The sequence below is a fragment of the Orbicella faveolata genome, unplaced genomic scaffold, assembly GCF_042242905.1.
Source record: "Orbicella faveolata isolate gen_17 unplaced genomic scaffold, um_ofav_v1 contig_1, whole genome shotgun sequence".
NCBI classification, from domain to species: domain Eukaryota; kingdom Metazoa; phylum Cnidaria; class Anthozoa; order Scleractinia; family Merulinidae; genus Orbicella; species Orbicella faveolata.
In genome coordinates, this window is record NW_028301536.1 from 7695124 (window position 1) to 7710000 (window position 14877).

General features: G+C 36.3%; 1 protein-coding gene across 2 annotated transcripts in view; it reads left to right on the plus strand.

Annotated features, from left to right (window-relative positions):
• The window catches only part of LOC110054709 (eukaryotic translation initiation factor 2-alpha kinase 3-like), a 30761-nt gene that overhangs the window by 9615 nt on the left and 6269 nt on the right, over positions 1-14877 (plus strand). For both annotated transcript variants that reach the window (XM_089287463.1, XM_089287466.1), the window contains exons 6-19: positions 13-353; positions 719-934; positions 1419-1578; positions 2161-2245; positions 2834-2917; positions 3446-3501; positions 3801-3923; positions 6641-6787; positions 7215-7306; positions 8582-8892; positions 10468-10594; positions 10836-10999; positions 13498-13554; positions 14463-14565. In XM_089287463.1, coding sequence (XP_089143589.1) covers positions 13-353; positions 719-934; positions 1419-1578; positions 2161-2245; positions 2834-2917; positions 3446-3501; positions 3801-3923; positions 6641-6787; positions 7215-7306; positions 8582-8892; positions 10468-10594; positions 10836-10999; positions 13498-13554; positions 14463-14565 — 2066 coding nt within the window. The remainder of the gene's footprint in view (positions 1-12; positions 354-718; positions 935-1418; positions 1579-2160; positions 2246-2833; positions 2918-3445; positions 3502-3800; positions 3924-6640; positions 6788-7214; positions 7307-8581; positions 8893-10467; positions 10595-10835; positions 11000-13497; positions 13555-14462; positions 14566-14877) is intronic.

A 14877-nucleotide genomic window follows, 5' to 3' on the forward strand; every position in this document is an offset into this window, starting at 1 on the left:
TTATTCTTTCAGATGGAATTTCTCTGTTGGACAACATGATGTGAGTTTTTTAGAAGCTGTTTTAGAGAAGAATGGCAATGGTCACTGCTCTGTTGAAGATGACACTGTATTTACAGATTGGAGTCTGCAGGTGTCCATCTCCAATGGTCTTGTAGCTGCTGTCAACACTCAGGGCTCAACAGAAACTGGAGTTGTATTATGGAGCCACCAGTTTGATTCCCCCATAGCAGCTGTTTGGAGGTTGAATGAAGGTCTTGTTCAGCCAGTGACGTTACTTACTAAGGATGTGATGCCTGAGTTAGCTCCTTCTTCTACCCAAGGAGAGGTTCCACAGGGGCCAGTAATGTACATAGGTAAGAAATTGTCTTGAGTTTTAATTAATAAAGTATTTGTTGTTTAAGAAGCAGTTTTTCTCATTACATACATTGTACTGCTTTGTATGAAGGCATGACTGTATTCAGTTTGTTGGTTTATTCATTTTCAAACTGGAACAGCTGTAGTACTTAAAAGTCTTGAGAACAGAATAAATATCTGACACAACTTGGAATGGTCTTGAGATGTCGCTGACTTCATTAATTTTATTAGGCTGAAACATGTTTATAACACATTAAGTAAATGTAGTTTTGGTATACTGTAGTATGCTCACAAGAACAAAGTTTATAAATAATTTTTATTTGGTATTATATATTAAAAATAACATTGTTTGGCTGGATTCCAGGGAAACATGAAGGTCAGGTTTACATTCAAACCTCAGAACCATTTAATCCTGGTCAGGAAAACTTAGCAGCTAGAATTGATGATGTGAGTGGTAATGCTGTGGCACAGAGGCCAAGGCAGGTAACTTGGAGGCCATACTTAACAAGTTCACCATCACGAACACCCACTGTGGTCACAAAAGACTTAGCTGTGTGGAATCCTATGGAATATCCTTTTGGTAAGCTCTATGAGATGTTAGTAACCACCAAGCCTAGAAAACAAATTGCAGGCTAAACCTACATACATGTATCTTCAGTCCATTTCTTTCTTTGTACAATGAGCAACAATAAACAGCAATTTTGCAAGACTATCATATGGCAAGTGTGATTTTTTTTTTTTTGCACATTTGACTTGGCAAAAGATCTCCAGAATAATTTAAGATGGCATTTCATGCTCTTTAATAAAATTTAATGTGAGATTTCACATTATAGTTAAGTGCGATAGCTGGCAAGAATGTTCATTTAAAAAAAAAAAAAACAATATTCTACTTTTTAGTGATTAATATAAGAAGTTTTTCCTACAGATCTGCTACTTGAATTGACATGCCAAGTAATGTGAAATATGTATCTGTATGACTTGTGATGAGAATTATTTCCTGAGTACACTATGAGAAGCATTGCATAAATCAAAATTGATTATCATAATGGCTTGTTGATTTGTAGACAATGGTTATTACCTTTATGGTGAGGTGATGCCAGTGATTCCACCACACAACAAAGATAAACAATTGCTTCCCGTGGATTCTGAAGATGCTTTGATGAAAGATAAGAATAATGGTTCAGGACCAACTGTGGACAATCAGGCTGAGTCTTCAATATGGTGGTAAGAATGATCAGTAAATAATTGGTTTACTTGTTATGACGAGAAAAATATTGAAAGTCAACTTACAACACAAGAGACTGGTTAATGGATAGGGTAAGAAAGTTGCACTGGGTTAAGAGCATGACATAATAGTTTAAAACACTTTTGTTCAAGAAATAGAGACTCCTAGCTAGTCCTTATACTGTATTTCTCTTCAAATTTGTTTGTTAATGGTTGACTTGTCATGTCTGTTACAAAATAAAGAAATACTATTTATTACCAGTTATTGAAAGTAACGTGACAAAGAATAGGTTTTGGAAACCACATGTAAATATATGGACCTATGCTAGCATATGTTAGAAAAACATGCTAGCACATTTCCTGACATTTAAATTGTGTAAGATACAGTATTGTGATGTTTTCTTATATCTGAGCTTTACTGTCGGTAATATCAATGTGGCAAACGCTATCCATGCAAGTCATGTAGAACTCTGTTAGTAACAATTATTTTATGTGCAAGAAGTAGTCGTATGCAATGTTTTCCAATGTGCTGCAAGTAAATGACATGTAACTTACTGATGATCAATATTTTCTCCCTGTAAGGCATGGTGCTGTTTTTGTGACTGTTGCTGTGGCTGTTGTGGTGCAGTTCATGATTCATTTCCTCCGTGGACAAAACAAAGAAAATGTGAGTTTGGGTCATGTTCTTAGTTAGACTAATTCTTGCTTTTTCAATTACAGTACATTAATCATCAAAGATTATTTATTTTTAAATATTGATGCACTGTATATTTTGTTAGTGTTTTCAGTTTGTTTTTTATATTAAGACTAGTTTAATTAAAGCAGACTGATATGCTTAATTTGCTTGGGGTTTAACTGAAGAGTTTACTGTTGAGGTCTACACCTCACAGCATACTACTTTTTAATGGCCGTAAAATGAATGAGTATACTAATACATAGCACTTTGAAAAACCTGATGAAAAATGAAAGTGTATTTTAATAATAGTTTATTAGTTGGTAAGTGCTTAATAACTTTTTTCCCTCAACATGTTTGAGGGTAGCACTTATTAAGTGTTCATCAGAGCCCTGTTTCTTTGTTGCTGTAAGTTGTCATAAGTTGTTAGCATTTTACATGACTTCTATTAACTGACCCAGGAGCAGTTTTCAGTTTCTTTTTTTCTTATTATGCTGATACTACTTGCCATGGACAAATTGTTCAGGCCTCTGTGAGAAATAATCTGTGCACTTAATCTAAATCTTGTCATGTCCATTTCAGCATGAAGCAATAATGAAATACCAGAGGATGCCTTCAAACACATTAACAGCATGTTCATCTACAGCATCAATAGAAACACTCAAGGTATTAATAAAAATATTTAACTTTCTACATGATTGTATGGACAATCATGTGAGTTCTCTTCTCTTAAAGTTATCATCATTATTAACCACATGGATGCAAAAGAAATATCAATTATTTTATTCTGCTTGATATACTGCCTGGTCATGGGTTGTTGGAATATAATGTTACTGATCGCAGTTACTGACAGAAACTAACTGAGTGAGTCTGTTTGCTCAAATTAGGTTAAAATTCCTCTATAAGCAAGTTACATTGTAAATAATATAGACTTTATTTGTATATAACTTTTTGTTGGACTTCCATTTTGATCATTTGTAGTTCTCTTTTATAAATGACCTGTTGCTTGTAATTACAACCTTTCATTTCAAACCATACTTTGCTTTGACAATGAGGATCACCCAACATTATTAAAACATTGTAAGTTTTTATGCTGTAGTGTTTAACATTTTATCACAGATTTATTGTCAAGTGTTTTTTTTGTCAAAAACATGGTATTTTTTTTTTTGACATAACGGTGTTTTGTTTTTACAGGAATCCTCTACACCAAGCTCCCCTGATTTAACACTATCAAATTCTTTTGTCTCAAGGTAAATGTGTGAAATAACTTTGAATCTTTATTCAATGGAAGTGAGTAGTAAACAGGAATTTTGCCAGCAGAGACAATGGCAGAGACAATGGGTACAGTCAGCTACATGTACATGTAAATACCACAAAATAAATACTAATGTAAAGCATGGACCAGTACCATAACATGAATTGTATTAAACATAGTTGCCACTTTATGCTGAGTCAAGTATGTTGGATAGAATCAAACTTGATAAAATTATACTAGAGGCATGTAAAAGTATTGACAGTGTGATGAATTACAGTATGTTGCACTTGACAGATATTTAACTGACTTTGAACATGAACTGTGCCTTGGCAAAGGTGGCTTTGGTCTGGTGTTTCAAGCTAAGAACAAGGTGGATGACTGTAAATATGCCATCAAGAGAATCCGCTTACCAAACTGGTAAGAATTGTTGATATATCCATACTAAGCTGTTATTGTTCAGACTGGTGTCCATATAGGCCCTTTGCAGCTGGGGTCACATGACCAAATTTTTCCTAGAAAATTTTTATATTATGGGCTATAACTTAGAAAATGCCAGAAATGGAAAGAGCGCATTGAAAATACCAAAATGGCCAAGTTTGACGCCCCCAGAATTAAAGAGAAAGTTTGTACGACAGTTTGAATTTTTGGAAAATTTATAGGGTTTGTATGGAAAATGTTGCTGGAGAGCAACGTCTTGCTCTCCAACAACGTTTTCCACACAAATCTTCTTATTGTTTTAAAAATTCAGACTGTCATAAAATCTCATTCTTTAATGATGGGGGCCTCAAATTTGGCCATTTTGATATTTTCAACATACTTTTTCCATTTCTGGCATTCGTTAAGTTATAGCCCATGATTTTATGAAAAGTAGGTCACGTGATGGCTTAGCTGCAAAGGGCCTATTGCACTGGAGAAATATTGGTTGTTGAGTTCCTTTTTGGCAAGCTTTAATGGACTGAGAGATAAGGGAATAAATTAGAAATTATTAACATTCCAGTAATGTACAGGTGATTAACAACACAATGAGGGTAGTTATGGAGTCATGATTATGTTCTGTCCATCACATCATGTACAGTGATATTAGTACTTTCACCTCCAGCAAAGAGAAAGTACATGGGAGTACAATGGATAAATACAGCAGGCTAAATATTGGGTAGTGGGTGTTGTATTTGGAAGCCTTTCAAACTATTTTGCTTTTTCTTAGAACACATCTTTGCATCATGATATGTGACCGTGAACGGGAAAACGTACCTTAACGCTTATCCGTTAAACGGTCGCTAACGGATAGTTAACGGCCTTCACAACATTCTAACGTTTTGTCCTAATTTTCTAACGGTTATCTAATTGTGCCTAACGGATGATCAAAGCGTTCTAACACTCTCTCCTAACGTTCTAACGGCTAACTAAGTATGCCTAACAGATGAAGAACACGTTCTAATGGTTGCACAATTTGTTCTAACAGATGACTGAAGCGGTTTAACGGTTGTCTAACAGCCTACATGTAAGGACATTTAACGGTTGTCTAACGGTTGACATCTAAGGACTTTTAACGAATGAACAGCATAGCTTTCAGTCCAATGTTATAAACACATAACCGTGCCAATCCATTATCAGTCTTACACTCACGATTTCTCAAAAAAATGACTCACAAAGTGCCTATTTCATCAGTCGTCGATGGGACAAACATTTAAAAAATTATTTCCACGGTGAGCATTGAAAGCAAAACTCAGTGATATAAACTATCACTTCCTCATCGAGACAGACAAACTCAGAATTCGAGTCCTTTATTATCATGTGGGACACAAAACGTCGCTAAACTGGCGTGTAAACAATTTAACTCGCCAGTCGAGCAGGGTGAACATTTTTTATTGTTTTACTCAAATGGATTTGTCGCTTGTACTTATTTTTACACAATGACTTTATGTAGAGTTTTTTTAAAAGTAACTGCTTTCTCCAGCTGTGTATTCGCGAAAGATTACGCTTTCTTGCCAGAAAAGCGGTACCTTCTGAAGTCATGAAGGTAGTCTCGAAGGTAGTCTCGAAGGTAGTCTCTCGGGCGTTTTGTTGGTGCTGGTTTCATCAGATAAAGTTGTTTTTGTCACATACATGTAGTTAAATTGGTTTCTTCTGATTAAGAGTCAGACAACAGTCTATCAAAATATTTATCAAACTTTCCGCCGGAATATGGCTGTTTCTCACATCTTGGAAGATGTAAACAACTTTACGCAAATTTTTGAACCCGCACTTTGTGACATTGACACATGAGCACAAGTTCTTGACACATGATCAGTGTTTACCTCGCAGAACATCTTTATTCATCGCATGGCCATTTTGGTTGAGTTTTCTCCGTGTTTGGTTCGTTCGTTTATGGCATTTGTAAGGTATTTTTAACTTTCTTTTGTTCACGACTTACAGTAGCAAATTACAAGCTCTCGAAACAACCGGACTTTGCTGAATGAATAAAACAGTTCATATAATGCCGATCGTTGTTATGATTTCACATGTCGTTTCTGTTTTCGAAAGCGGCAAACGTGTTTTATTTTGGATCGTGTATAATAATTATAGTATGAAGGCTTTATTGAACTTCATTTGAGTTGTATTTATCAATCATCAGGGCATCAAAATATAATAAACGCCAAACTTCTCGTCAAAAGATAGCTATCTCATGATTGTTTTGAACTAAATGGAAGCCAAGAGCTGCTCTCATTTCACACTGTGTTAGGCTACGTACCACATGCTACTTCAACGCGTGTCATGCCATTCTAATGGAATCGTTACCCCTTAAACGTATGCTAGTTTATTCTAACGGATCCTAACGGCTTCTCTAGCCATGCTAACGGATACAGAGTTTTTGCTAAGGGTTATGCTGTCCCGTCTAACGGTCTGATGCTAACGGCTAACGGATACATGTCTCTTGCTAACAGTTGCACTCTCCGTTCTAACGGCCTGATGCTAACGTCTAACGGTTGGGCTAACGCCCCTAACGTTTTTAAGAAAACTTTCTAACGGATGACTAACGGATGCTTAACGCTTTTGCCTGTCTAACGGATAAGCGTTAAGGTACGTTTTCCCGTTCACGGTCACATATATTGCAGCCTTTAAGATAAGTAACCAAATAATATCTCTTTCCTAAGTGATGACGCTTTAGAAAAAGTGAGGCGTGAAGTTAGGGCATTGGCTAAGCTTGAGCATCCTGGCATAGTACGGTATTACAACTCCTGGTTTGAGGCACCACCAGTCGGATGGCAGGAAGAACTTGATGCAAAAATGTATGAACAAGGGTAAGAGAGATCTGGTAAAAGTAATTTATCACATGCCCTAGTCTCTTGTCATATCTGATCTGATACAGCATACAACTTATTATGACACGATGGCTTGCAAAACATTGCATGGAATTGGTTGTCTCATCAAGTGTCAAATGAGCTAGTATAGGTCATTTGGGGTTTCTAGGCTATCTGTTCATATATTTCTTATTTAAACTTGGGCCAAGAGATTCACTGTGAAAGTAAACAGCCTTTCCAAGAGCAGTACATAAGGCCAGTGACCAGTGATCTAGACCACTGAGCTGTGTGTCTGGGATAAATTTTCACCTAATTTATGTCCATGATAGGAGCTTTCAGTATCTAGTTTTTTTAATCGTATACACAAAATAATAATATATACCATCTGATGATTATATTGTGTATTGGTTTGTTTGGAATATTAAAGGACATTCTGTGGATTGCTGTCAGAAGCATCGTCATTTGGGTCAGGGATTGTAATGAATGCATCACCTGCTGATGGACTGTACAAGCTAAACGGTGAGGCTAACTGTGACAGTAATTCATGTGAATGCTTCATTGTGTTTGTAGAAATGTGATTATTACAAGAGATGGGCAGACTGATGTCATTAGGCAAGCTGATGAATGTCTCCCATCTGATTTCTGAATGAGGAAGCAGTTTGCAGTTGTTTTGATTCTTGAGTGCATTTCAAATTTTATGACTAAAAACTGTACAACAATGACTTAAGTTGTGTGTATTATTTTAAATAGAATATTATTGTCTTCTTGTGAGGAATGTTGCCGTAAATTGAAAGATTGTGTTATTGCAAACACAATTTATAAATGCTTTGGCCAATTTGCTTTGTTCAGTTTACATATTATTTAACAATTTTTGGATGAACAAATAGTGATTTGTCAGTGGCAAGCAGATCAGTTATTTTGCAAAGCCAAAGGCTGGGGCAAATACCGTAGAATTCTGAAATTAACGGCCCCTGTTACTTACAGAATTAGAAGGCAAAGGAGGCTGCTACTTTCGGGTGGCTGTTACTTACAGGTAGCCTTAACTTTCAGATGGTTAAAAACGTTATCCAGTAACAGTCGTTTCTGACAGAGGGGATGGGTAACAAAAGAAATTAAACGTTCCTTTTGTGTAAGTTTCTGACTACCCACATAAACAAACCAGACTGTCTAAACAAACAAAGGCCTTAAACCAGTTGATACTGTAGGGCGAATCGAAAGAATAATGATCACATTATATCGCAATGCAACTGATTACCCTATGCCTACAGTATTTATATAATTTGACTCTGCTGCTAGACAAGCATAGTTTATAAATCATAGTTTAAAGAAAAATTCAGTCAAGTTCGGAATAAACAGTTAAAAGCACAGATAGCTCTTCAAGTCAGCATTCAGTCCTCCAGTCAGGCTGTTCCATCTGCATGACCCGCAGTTGAGAACAGAGACTTTCTCTTTTCGTGACCTCTTCAAAGGGACGCTACTTTCGGGTGGGCCGCTACTTTCAGGGGGACCATTACTTTCAGGGTTCAATAGGAAGGGAAAAAATAATGTTACTTTTGAGGAGCCATTATTTTCAGGGGGGGGCGTTACTTTCGGAATTTTATGGTAACTGATCTGCGCGATACTGACAAATTACAATATTTTACAATAACCGTGTTCAGTAATAAATTATTGTTTTATTATCTGATCACCAAGTCTCAAGTTTATCATTCATTACCAACTGAGTCAACCAATCACTGGTAAATTTCCTCCCAGTAGATGACAACACAACTGAAATGTTTAATCTACAATATACAGGTTTAGAACAGGAAAACAGTGGCAGAAGGAGAAAGAAATCAAGTACCAGCAGCCGATCCAGGCATTCCTCATGTAACTCTAATCTGTATGAGGACTGTGAGAGAATTAATGGAGACGTAATTAATATTCATCAGTTAGAGAATGAAGTCTTATTAGATGTACATGAAATCAGTGACTCATTCAGCATAGAATTTGCTTCATCGAGCAACAAAGGGTTGACACCACCCAAAAATGGATTTCACTTCAATGTTGTGGAAGACAGTGCATCTAACAGTATCGTCTTTAGACATTCTGACTCAAGTGAAAACAAGGTAGGTGTGAGCTTTTATCTTGCAATGATATCTAAAGGATGATTGACTTGTTATGGCCAACCATGTGTATTTCAGTTAAAGACACTGATTGTATGGCAATACAGTCTGTAGCTGGGGAGATGCAGTGGCCTCGTGGTTAGTGCGTTCGTCTCTGGATCAAGCGGTCCGGGTTCGAGCCCTGGCCGGGGACATTGTGTTGTGTTCTTGGGCAAGACACTTTACTCTCACAGTGCCTCTCTCCACCCAGGTGTGTAAATGGGTACTGGCGAACTTAATGCTGGGGGTAACCCTGCGATGGACTAGCATCCCATCCAGGGGGGAGTAGAAATACTCCTAGTTGATTCGTGCTACAGAAACCAGGATAAGCTCCAGCCTGATAGACCACTTGGCTGGTATGCAGACTTTACCTTTTTACCTTTACAGTCTGTGGCTAGGCTAACGTATCGGAGGGATTTAACTGTATTTAACAAGGTGGCAGTGTTATAGAAGTGATATTAAGGCAAGATTTTGAAGCACACTTTGTGCTAATGCTTTAGACTTATCCTACATTGTACACTTCCAGTAAATGTAGACAAGATTTTCTCCCTTGAATAGTGAGAACTTTTTGAACAACACTGTCACAACTCTATAAAATCCAATAACAAGGTCTCTGCAACACCAAACAATTATGCCCGTATTTAAGTCAATACATACAATATTGTTATATAGCTGGAATTTAGTTGAATCTATTGTACAGTCTTAATTTATGGTCAGGTGGTAATGGCATAATCTAAATGTCACCTGGCAGGCAAGTGCTTTGCACTTGCCCAATTTTAAATTTACTTCTGTGATTTCTCCCTGAATTATAGTACTTCACTCAGTCTGGACAGTTTCTATAAGTACTGTAATTGTTGGTTTCTTGGGGAACAGTTAGTTTTGTTTTCTCTAGGAGATTCTCAGGAAAACAAATCTGTTTCCCTTGGGACCAGTAAGTGCATAGTGTTGACTAAACAAAGTGGTACTATAATTATGATTATAATAGTTATTAATAATAATATTTCATAAAGTGTTCTCTCACGCTGGTTGTGTAAAAACTACCTTATTACATGAAATTTTTGTTACATGTTTACATGTATTTTGCGATTTTGAGGTGCACATATTTCGTAACACTTAAATTCCGTGATTTTGCATTTTCAAGTAACACATGATTTATTTCCTTAGCAGTATTACTTAAACATGTCCGATTTTTATCAATGGTACAATAACATCAAAATTAACAAAAATGCAATGGCTGGACTATAATTATTTGAACAGTAACTAATCTGAGTAACTTAATTTTCACGTCATGTTATGTTCATGACACTAACTATTTACGTCATTTTTTTAAATCGAGAAATTTGCAAAATTAATGTCACAAAACTTTCTTGTAATAAGGTAGTCAGGTGCTCAACATTGTCTTTGTTTGTCTTGATTACATGTGTGAAAGTGGTTCACTTGGAAATGAGATGAACATGCATTTCTTCAAGTCACCCATAATTTAGTTTGGTTTGAGAAACTTCAGTAAGCAGTGTTAATGTTCTTTTGTTTTGTTATTAGGATGCCAGTGTCAGCTGTGTTGGATCTTTGTCCTCATCTACAAACACAGAAGACTCTGACATGTCTAGGGAAACTGACTCATCAGAGGAACTGTGTCTCACATCTTCACATCACTCCTTACTATCAAGTACGTTAACTTTGGAACATTTTTACCAATTTCTTTTTGTTCAGGCGGTTGTTGTTTATTTATTCTCTCCAAATGTAGCAATTTGCGGGAGAAATTAGGGCCATCAAAATAAGAGTGTCAAATGTTTGCTTAATTATGTGGGACATGTTTCTTTTTATAATGAAATTTATGCAGATTAGGCTTTATAATAGCAGCAACCAAAATTTTTGATAAAAATTAATTCAGAATTTTATTGTTGTAGGAGAAAAACACAACTGCCAGAATAAGTCTTGCAATGCTGATAAGCTGTCAGCTCCATTGTACCTGTTTATACAAATGCAGCTGTGTCAGCAAGAGAGCTTAAAGGACTGGCTTAAAACCAATCAAGAAAGAAACCATGTCTTCTGCTTGACAGTCTTTGAACAGGTGAAGATAAAACCTGCTGCTTAGTGCACTGATGAAAGATGACATTGCTGAGTTCTCTTTCAATGTCCTTAATAAGGAAGCATCTCTGATCACCATGAAGAGATAAATTTACATATATAGTTTTATTTCATAGGTACTGAGATTTACCCACAAAAATCCTCATGATTCACTATGATAGTGAATAAAACTCCTACTGATTCCAAATGTAGCCAATCGGGAGCACGAAGGACAAAATTTCACGGTGAAAAATATTGTTCGTCCAATCAGCAACACAAACAACGAAATTTCACTAATGATGAATGAATGTACTGAAGAGAGCGTCAGCCAAGAGCTGTTTTTTTTTTTTTTGTTTTTGTTTTTTGTAAGATTGCTTGAAAGATTTTTGAAAATGAAGGACAAAGACAGGAAAATTGAAGATATTTATTAAATAAGCTGTTGAGCTGAATGAACACATTAGCCAATTTATCATCTCCATCCACACTAAAGATTGATAGAACAGAGTACGAGCCAACTTCACTTTGAAGTTTAATTGCCAGCTTCGAACGACAGAAAAAGAGCTATTCTACCAGCATAATCAATGACTTGGTCTCTGAGAATGGCTAAAGAAGCAAGGAAAAGGGAATAAACCCATTCCATCGTTAGCTTTGACAAGCAAAGACACTGTGAAGAGTTGAAGGTATTGTACAACAAGGGTTTGCTCGGTATGTGTAGTCCTAAGGCACTTTTAAACATGCTCTGGCTAAACAACACTCTACACTTTGGACTCCATGGGTGCAAAGAACATCATGATATGTGCTGGGGAGATGTAAAGCTACACAAAACGGCAAGCGCAGGGGAGTACTTGGAATTTGGTGAAAGAACGACGAAAACTAGAACTGGATCAGACTACAGCGATGTCAGTGCAGTACCACCAAAAATGTTTGCTACCAACGGACATGAAAGAGATCCTGTTGCATGCAATTTACAAATATTTTGCCAGGAAGAGACCTTGGGAAATTAATCAAGACGATGCTTTAGGCAGACTCGCTCGCAACAAAAAGGCTGGTTCAAGTCTGGCACTGTTGGCATTAACAAACTCAACAGTTTAATGAAGACAATGGTTCAGAAGGCAGGAATTGAAAAGACTGAAAACAACAGGGTTCGAAATCACAGCAGCAGAAAGACAGTGATCCAGATATTAAGTGAACATGACATTCCACCCACACAAATATTTGCACACCTATCTGGTCATAAGAATTTGAAGAGCATAGAAAACTACAGCACTGTTTCAACGAAACAACAGGGCCAGGTTGTTCGAAAGCCGGTTAACATTAACCCAGGATTAAACGTTAACTGAAGTTTTATTTTTTGTTGTTGAAAAATGTTTTTCACTTCATATATTTGGTGTAGTTTGAGATCACTACAGCTCAAAACTGAAGGGCAAACAATTTAAACAGAACACCTCACCAAAAAGTTACAAAACTGAAATCAAACTTCTCGCTAATCTGGGGTCAGCTTAATTGGGCTTTGAACAACCAGGCCCAGATGCATAATTATGTCAAAAGTGCTAAGCAGTGTGGCGGCTGGTACCTCAGCTTTGTCCTCATCTCAATCAGCCCATCCATCGTCCTCTGACTCCCAGAATACCGGTAAGCAGTCTATGGCATTGTTCAGTGGAGCTGTTCAAGGTGATAATTCTCCATTCACATCAATATAGTAAATCAGTCTCTGATGCTTGCCACAAATCCGTCAAGGCCCGTAGCAGTAAGATGGAAACGTCTGAAGCCTTTAAAACTGGAAAGTGACTCTGACGATAACTAAATATGGACTTATTTTCATGACATTACATAGTTCATTGGCATGGCTTCCTTTAGTAATAGACATTTGACTTTATTGATATATGCTGAACACAGTAAGTGTCATAAATTTTATAAGCTTTCATTAACTTACTGGTAGTTGTTGTTGAGCGATATTAAACTATTTTTTTATGTCTACCAAATACTACACGAAAAAATCTCAGTACCTACGAAATAAACACATTACAGCATGGAAAATGCTTTGTATGATTTTTATTGACTCGTTGATACTTATCAGAAAACTCACTTGTTTGCTGCGTTCACTTGTTTGTTTTCTAGTACTACTCAACTCGTGAATGAAAATTGTATGCTCACGTTTTCCATGAAGTTATCTCTATTCATTTAATTTCTTATTCTAATGAAACATAGTTAACTTCATCCTAATTAAGTTTTAGTAAAGTTAATTTTGATTTCCTTGTATATATTACTTCCTCATACAAGTTTATAATATTTTGTAGTTTGACAGATATTTAGTTTATATGGTAGGTCCACATCAGCTTTTTGGCTGCCTTTTCTCAGACCTTCTTATGATATAAAGCATGCATGATTTTAAACATTGCTCAATCATAATAATATTAGATAACATTTTGTGCAAGTTTGCCCAGTGCAGGCTTTAGTTATAACATGAGTTAATTGTTTTGCATAATTTGAATAAAACTACAGATTCTTTGTGCTGTTGAATACTTTCATGGCAGAGGACTTATGCACAGAGATTTAAAGGTAAACAGTAGTTTAATCAGGGCAATGTCTGTGTAATGTGCATCATTACTCAGCACGATGATAACGCCATTTTTGAAAATTGTACACTGGAACCCTGTTCCTCCTTATAGCAAATCTGAGCTCGTGTGGATAAAATGTTCAAGTTAGGTCCTTTGGAAGTCATTATCTACAGAATGTTCTGTCTATACTTTCAAAATGTGGATCCTCCCTAACCTTGTGTAATTTTTGATGTGCCTGATTAAAAGATTATCATCTTGATTATCATCTTGTTCTAATGCTATTGTCATGAGGCAGAAGTGAGAATTTGTTCATGTTTATTGACATGCCTTTATGTACAATTCTCTAATGTCAAGTTTTATTGCTTGCCAATTGTGCAAACCTGAACATCCTTGCAAGAAAGCTAGAGCAAACTTGCGCGTGGAAATAAGTCACCTTCCATCCCAAGATAACCATCAAGTCCCTTTGATCAAACTCAGAAATGTTTAATAATAACTTTATAATAATTGCATTGTTTGATAAATGATATTAAGTAATCAGAGCTTGACGTTGCCACTGTTGGTTGACAACATTGCAACGGATACCTAAGATTTTTGTGAAAACTGTAGTTTGTATTGTTGGAAAGTGAAGCATATGTAATAGATTTTGGTTAGAAGAAAAAAGGGTATACAACTTTTACATGTGTAAACAAGCTGAAGGAAAATTGACTATGCAAGTGTGCAAGGCCTGAAGGGCTGAAAATGTGTGGTGACTAAATTACTTGTGCTGGCAACTAAATCTGAAAACTTAGGGGCCAGCTGGCCCAAATGTGTTTTCCTGAAAGTCGAGCCCTGGTAATGCACCCATTTAAGCAATTATAGTAATTTTTCAAACGACTGAAATATGCTGTTCCTTTCCTTCTGATTATACAGCCATCCAATATTTTCTTTTCTTTGGATGGATCAGTAAAAGTTGGTGATTTTGGACTGGTTACAGCACACACATCAGAAAATAACATGGACACACCTGTAAAAGGTATGTTGGGAAAATATTGTCACAGTGGTTCCTCTTTAACCCAAATATCAATTGAATTTGAAATACTTTATACTCCATCTTCGTACATTTGTCACATGTGAGGTTTTTGAATGACCTCTATTATAGTGTAATCATGGTTTTAATGAATGCTGTGCTTCCCAAAACGTCCAGCATTTTATCCAACTTTAACTATATGTACACTGTAGATGCCAACGTTTAACCATTATCTTTACTGTTTAAATATCCAGTTTCTGCATGGTTGGTTAATTATTTCATTCTGCTATTTCCATATACCTAGAAGTTATCTGTGAT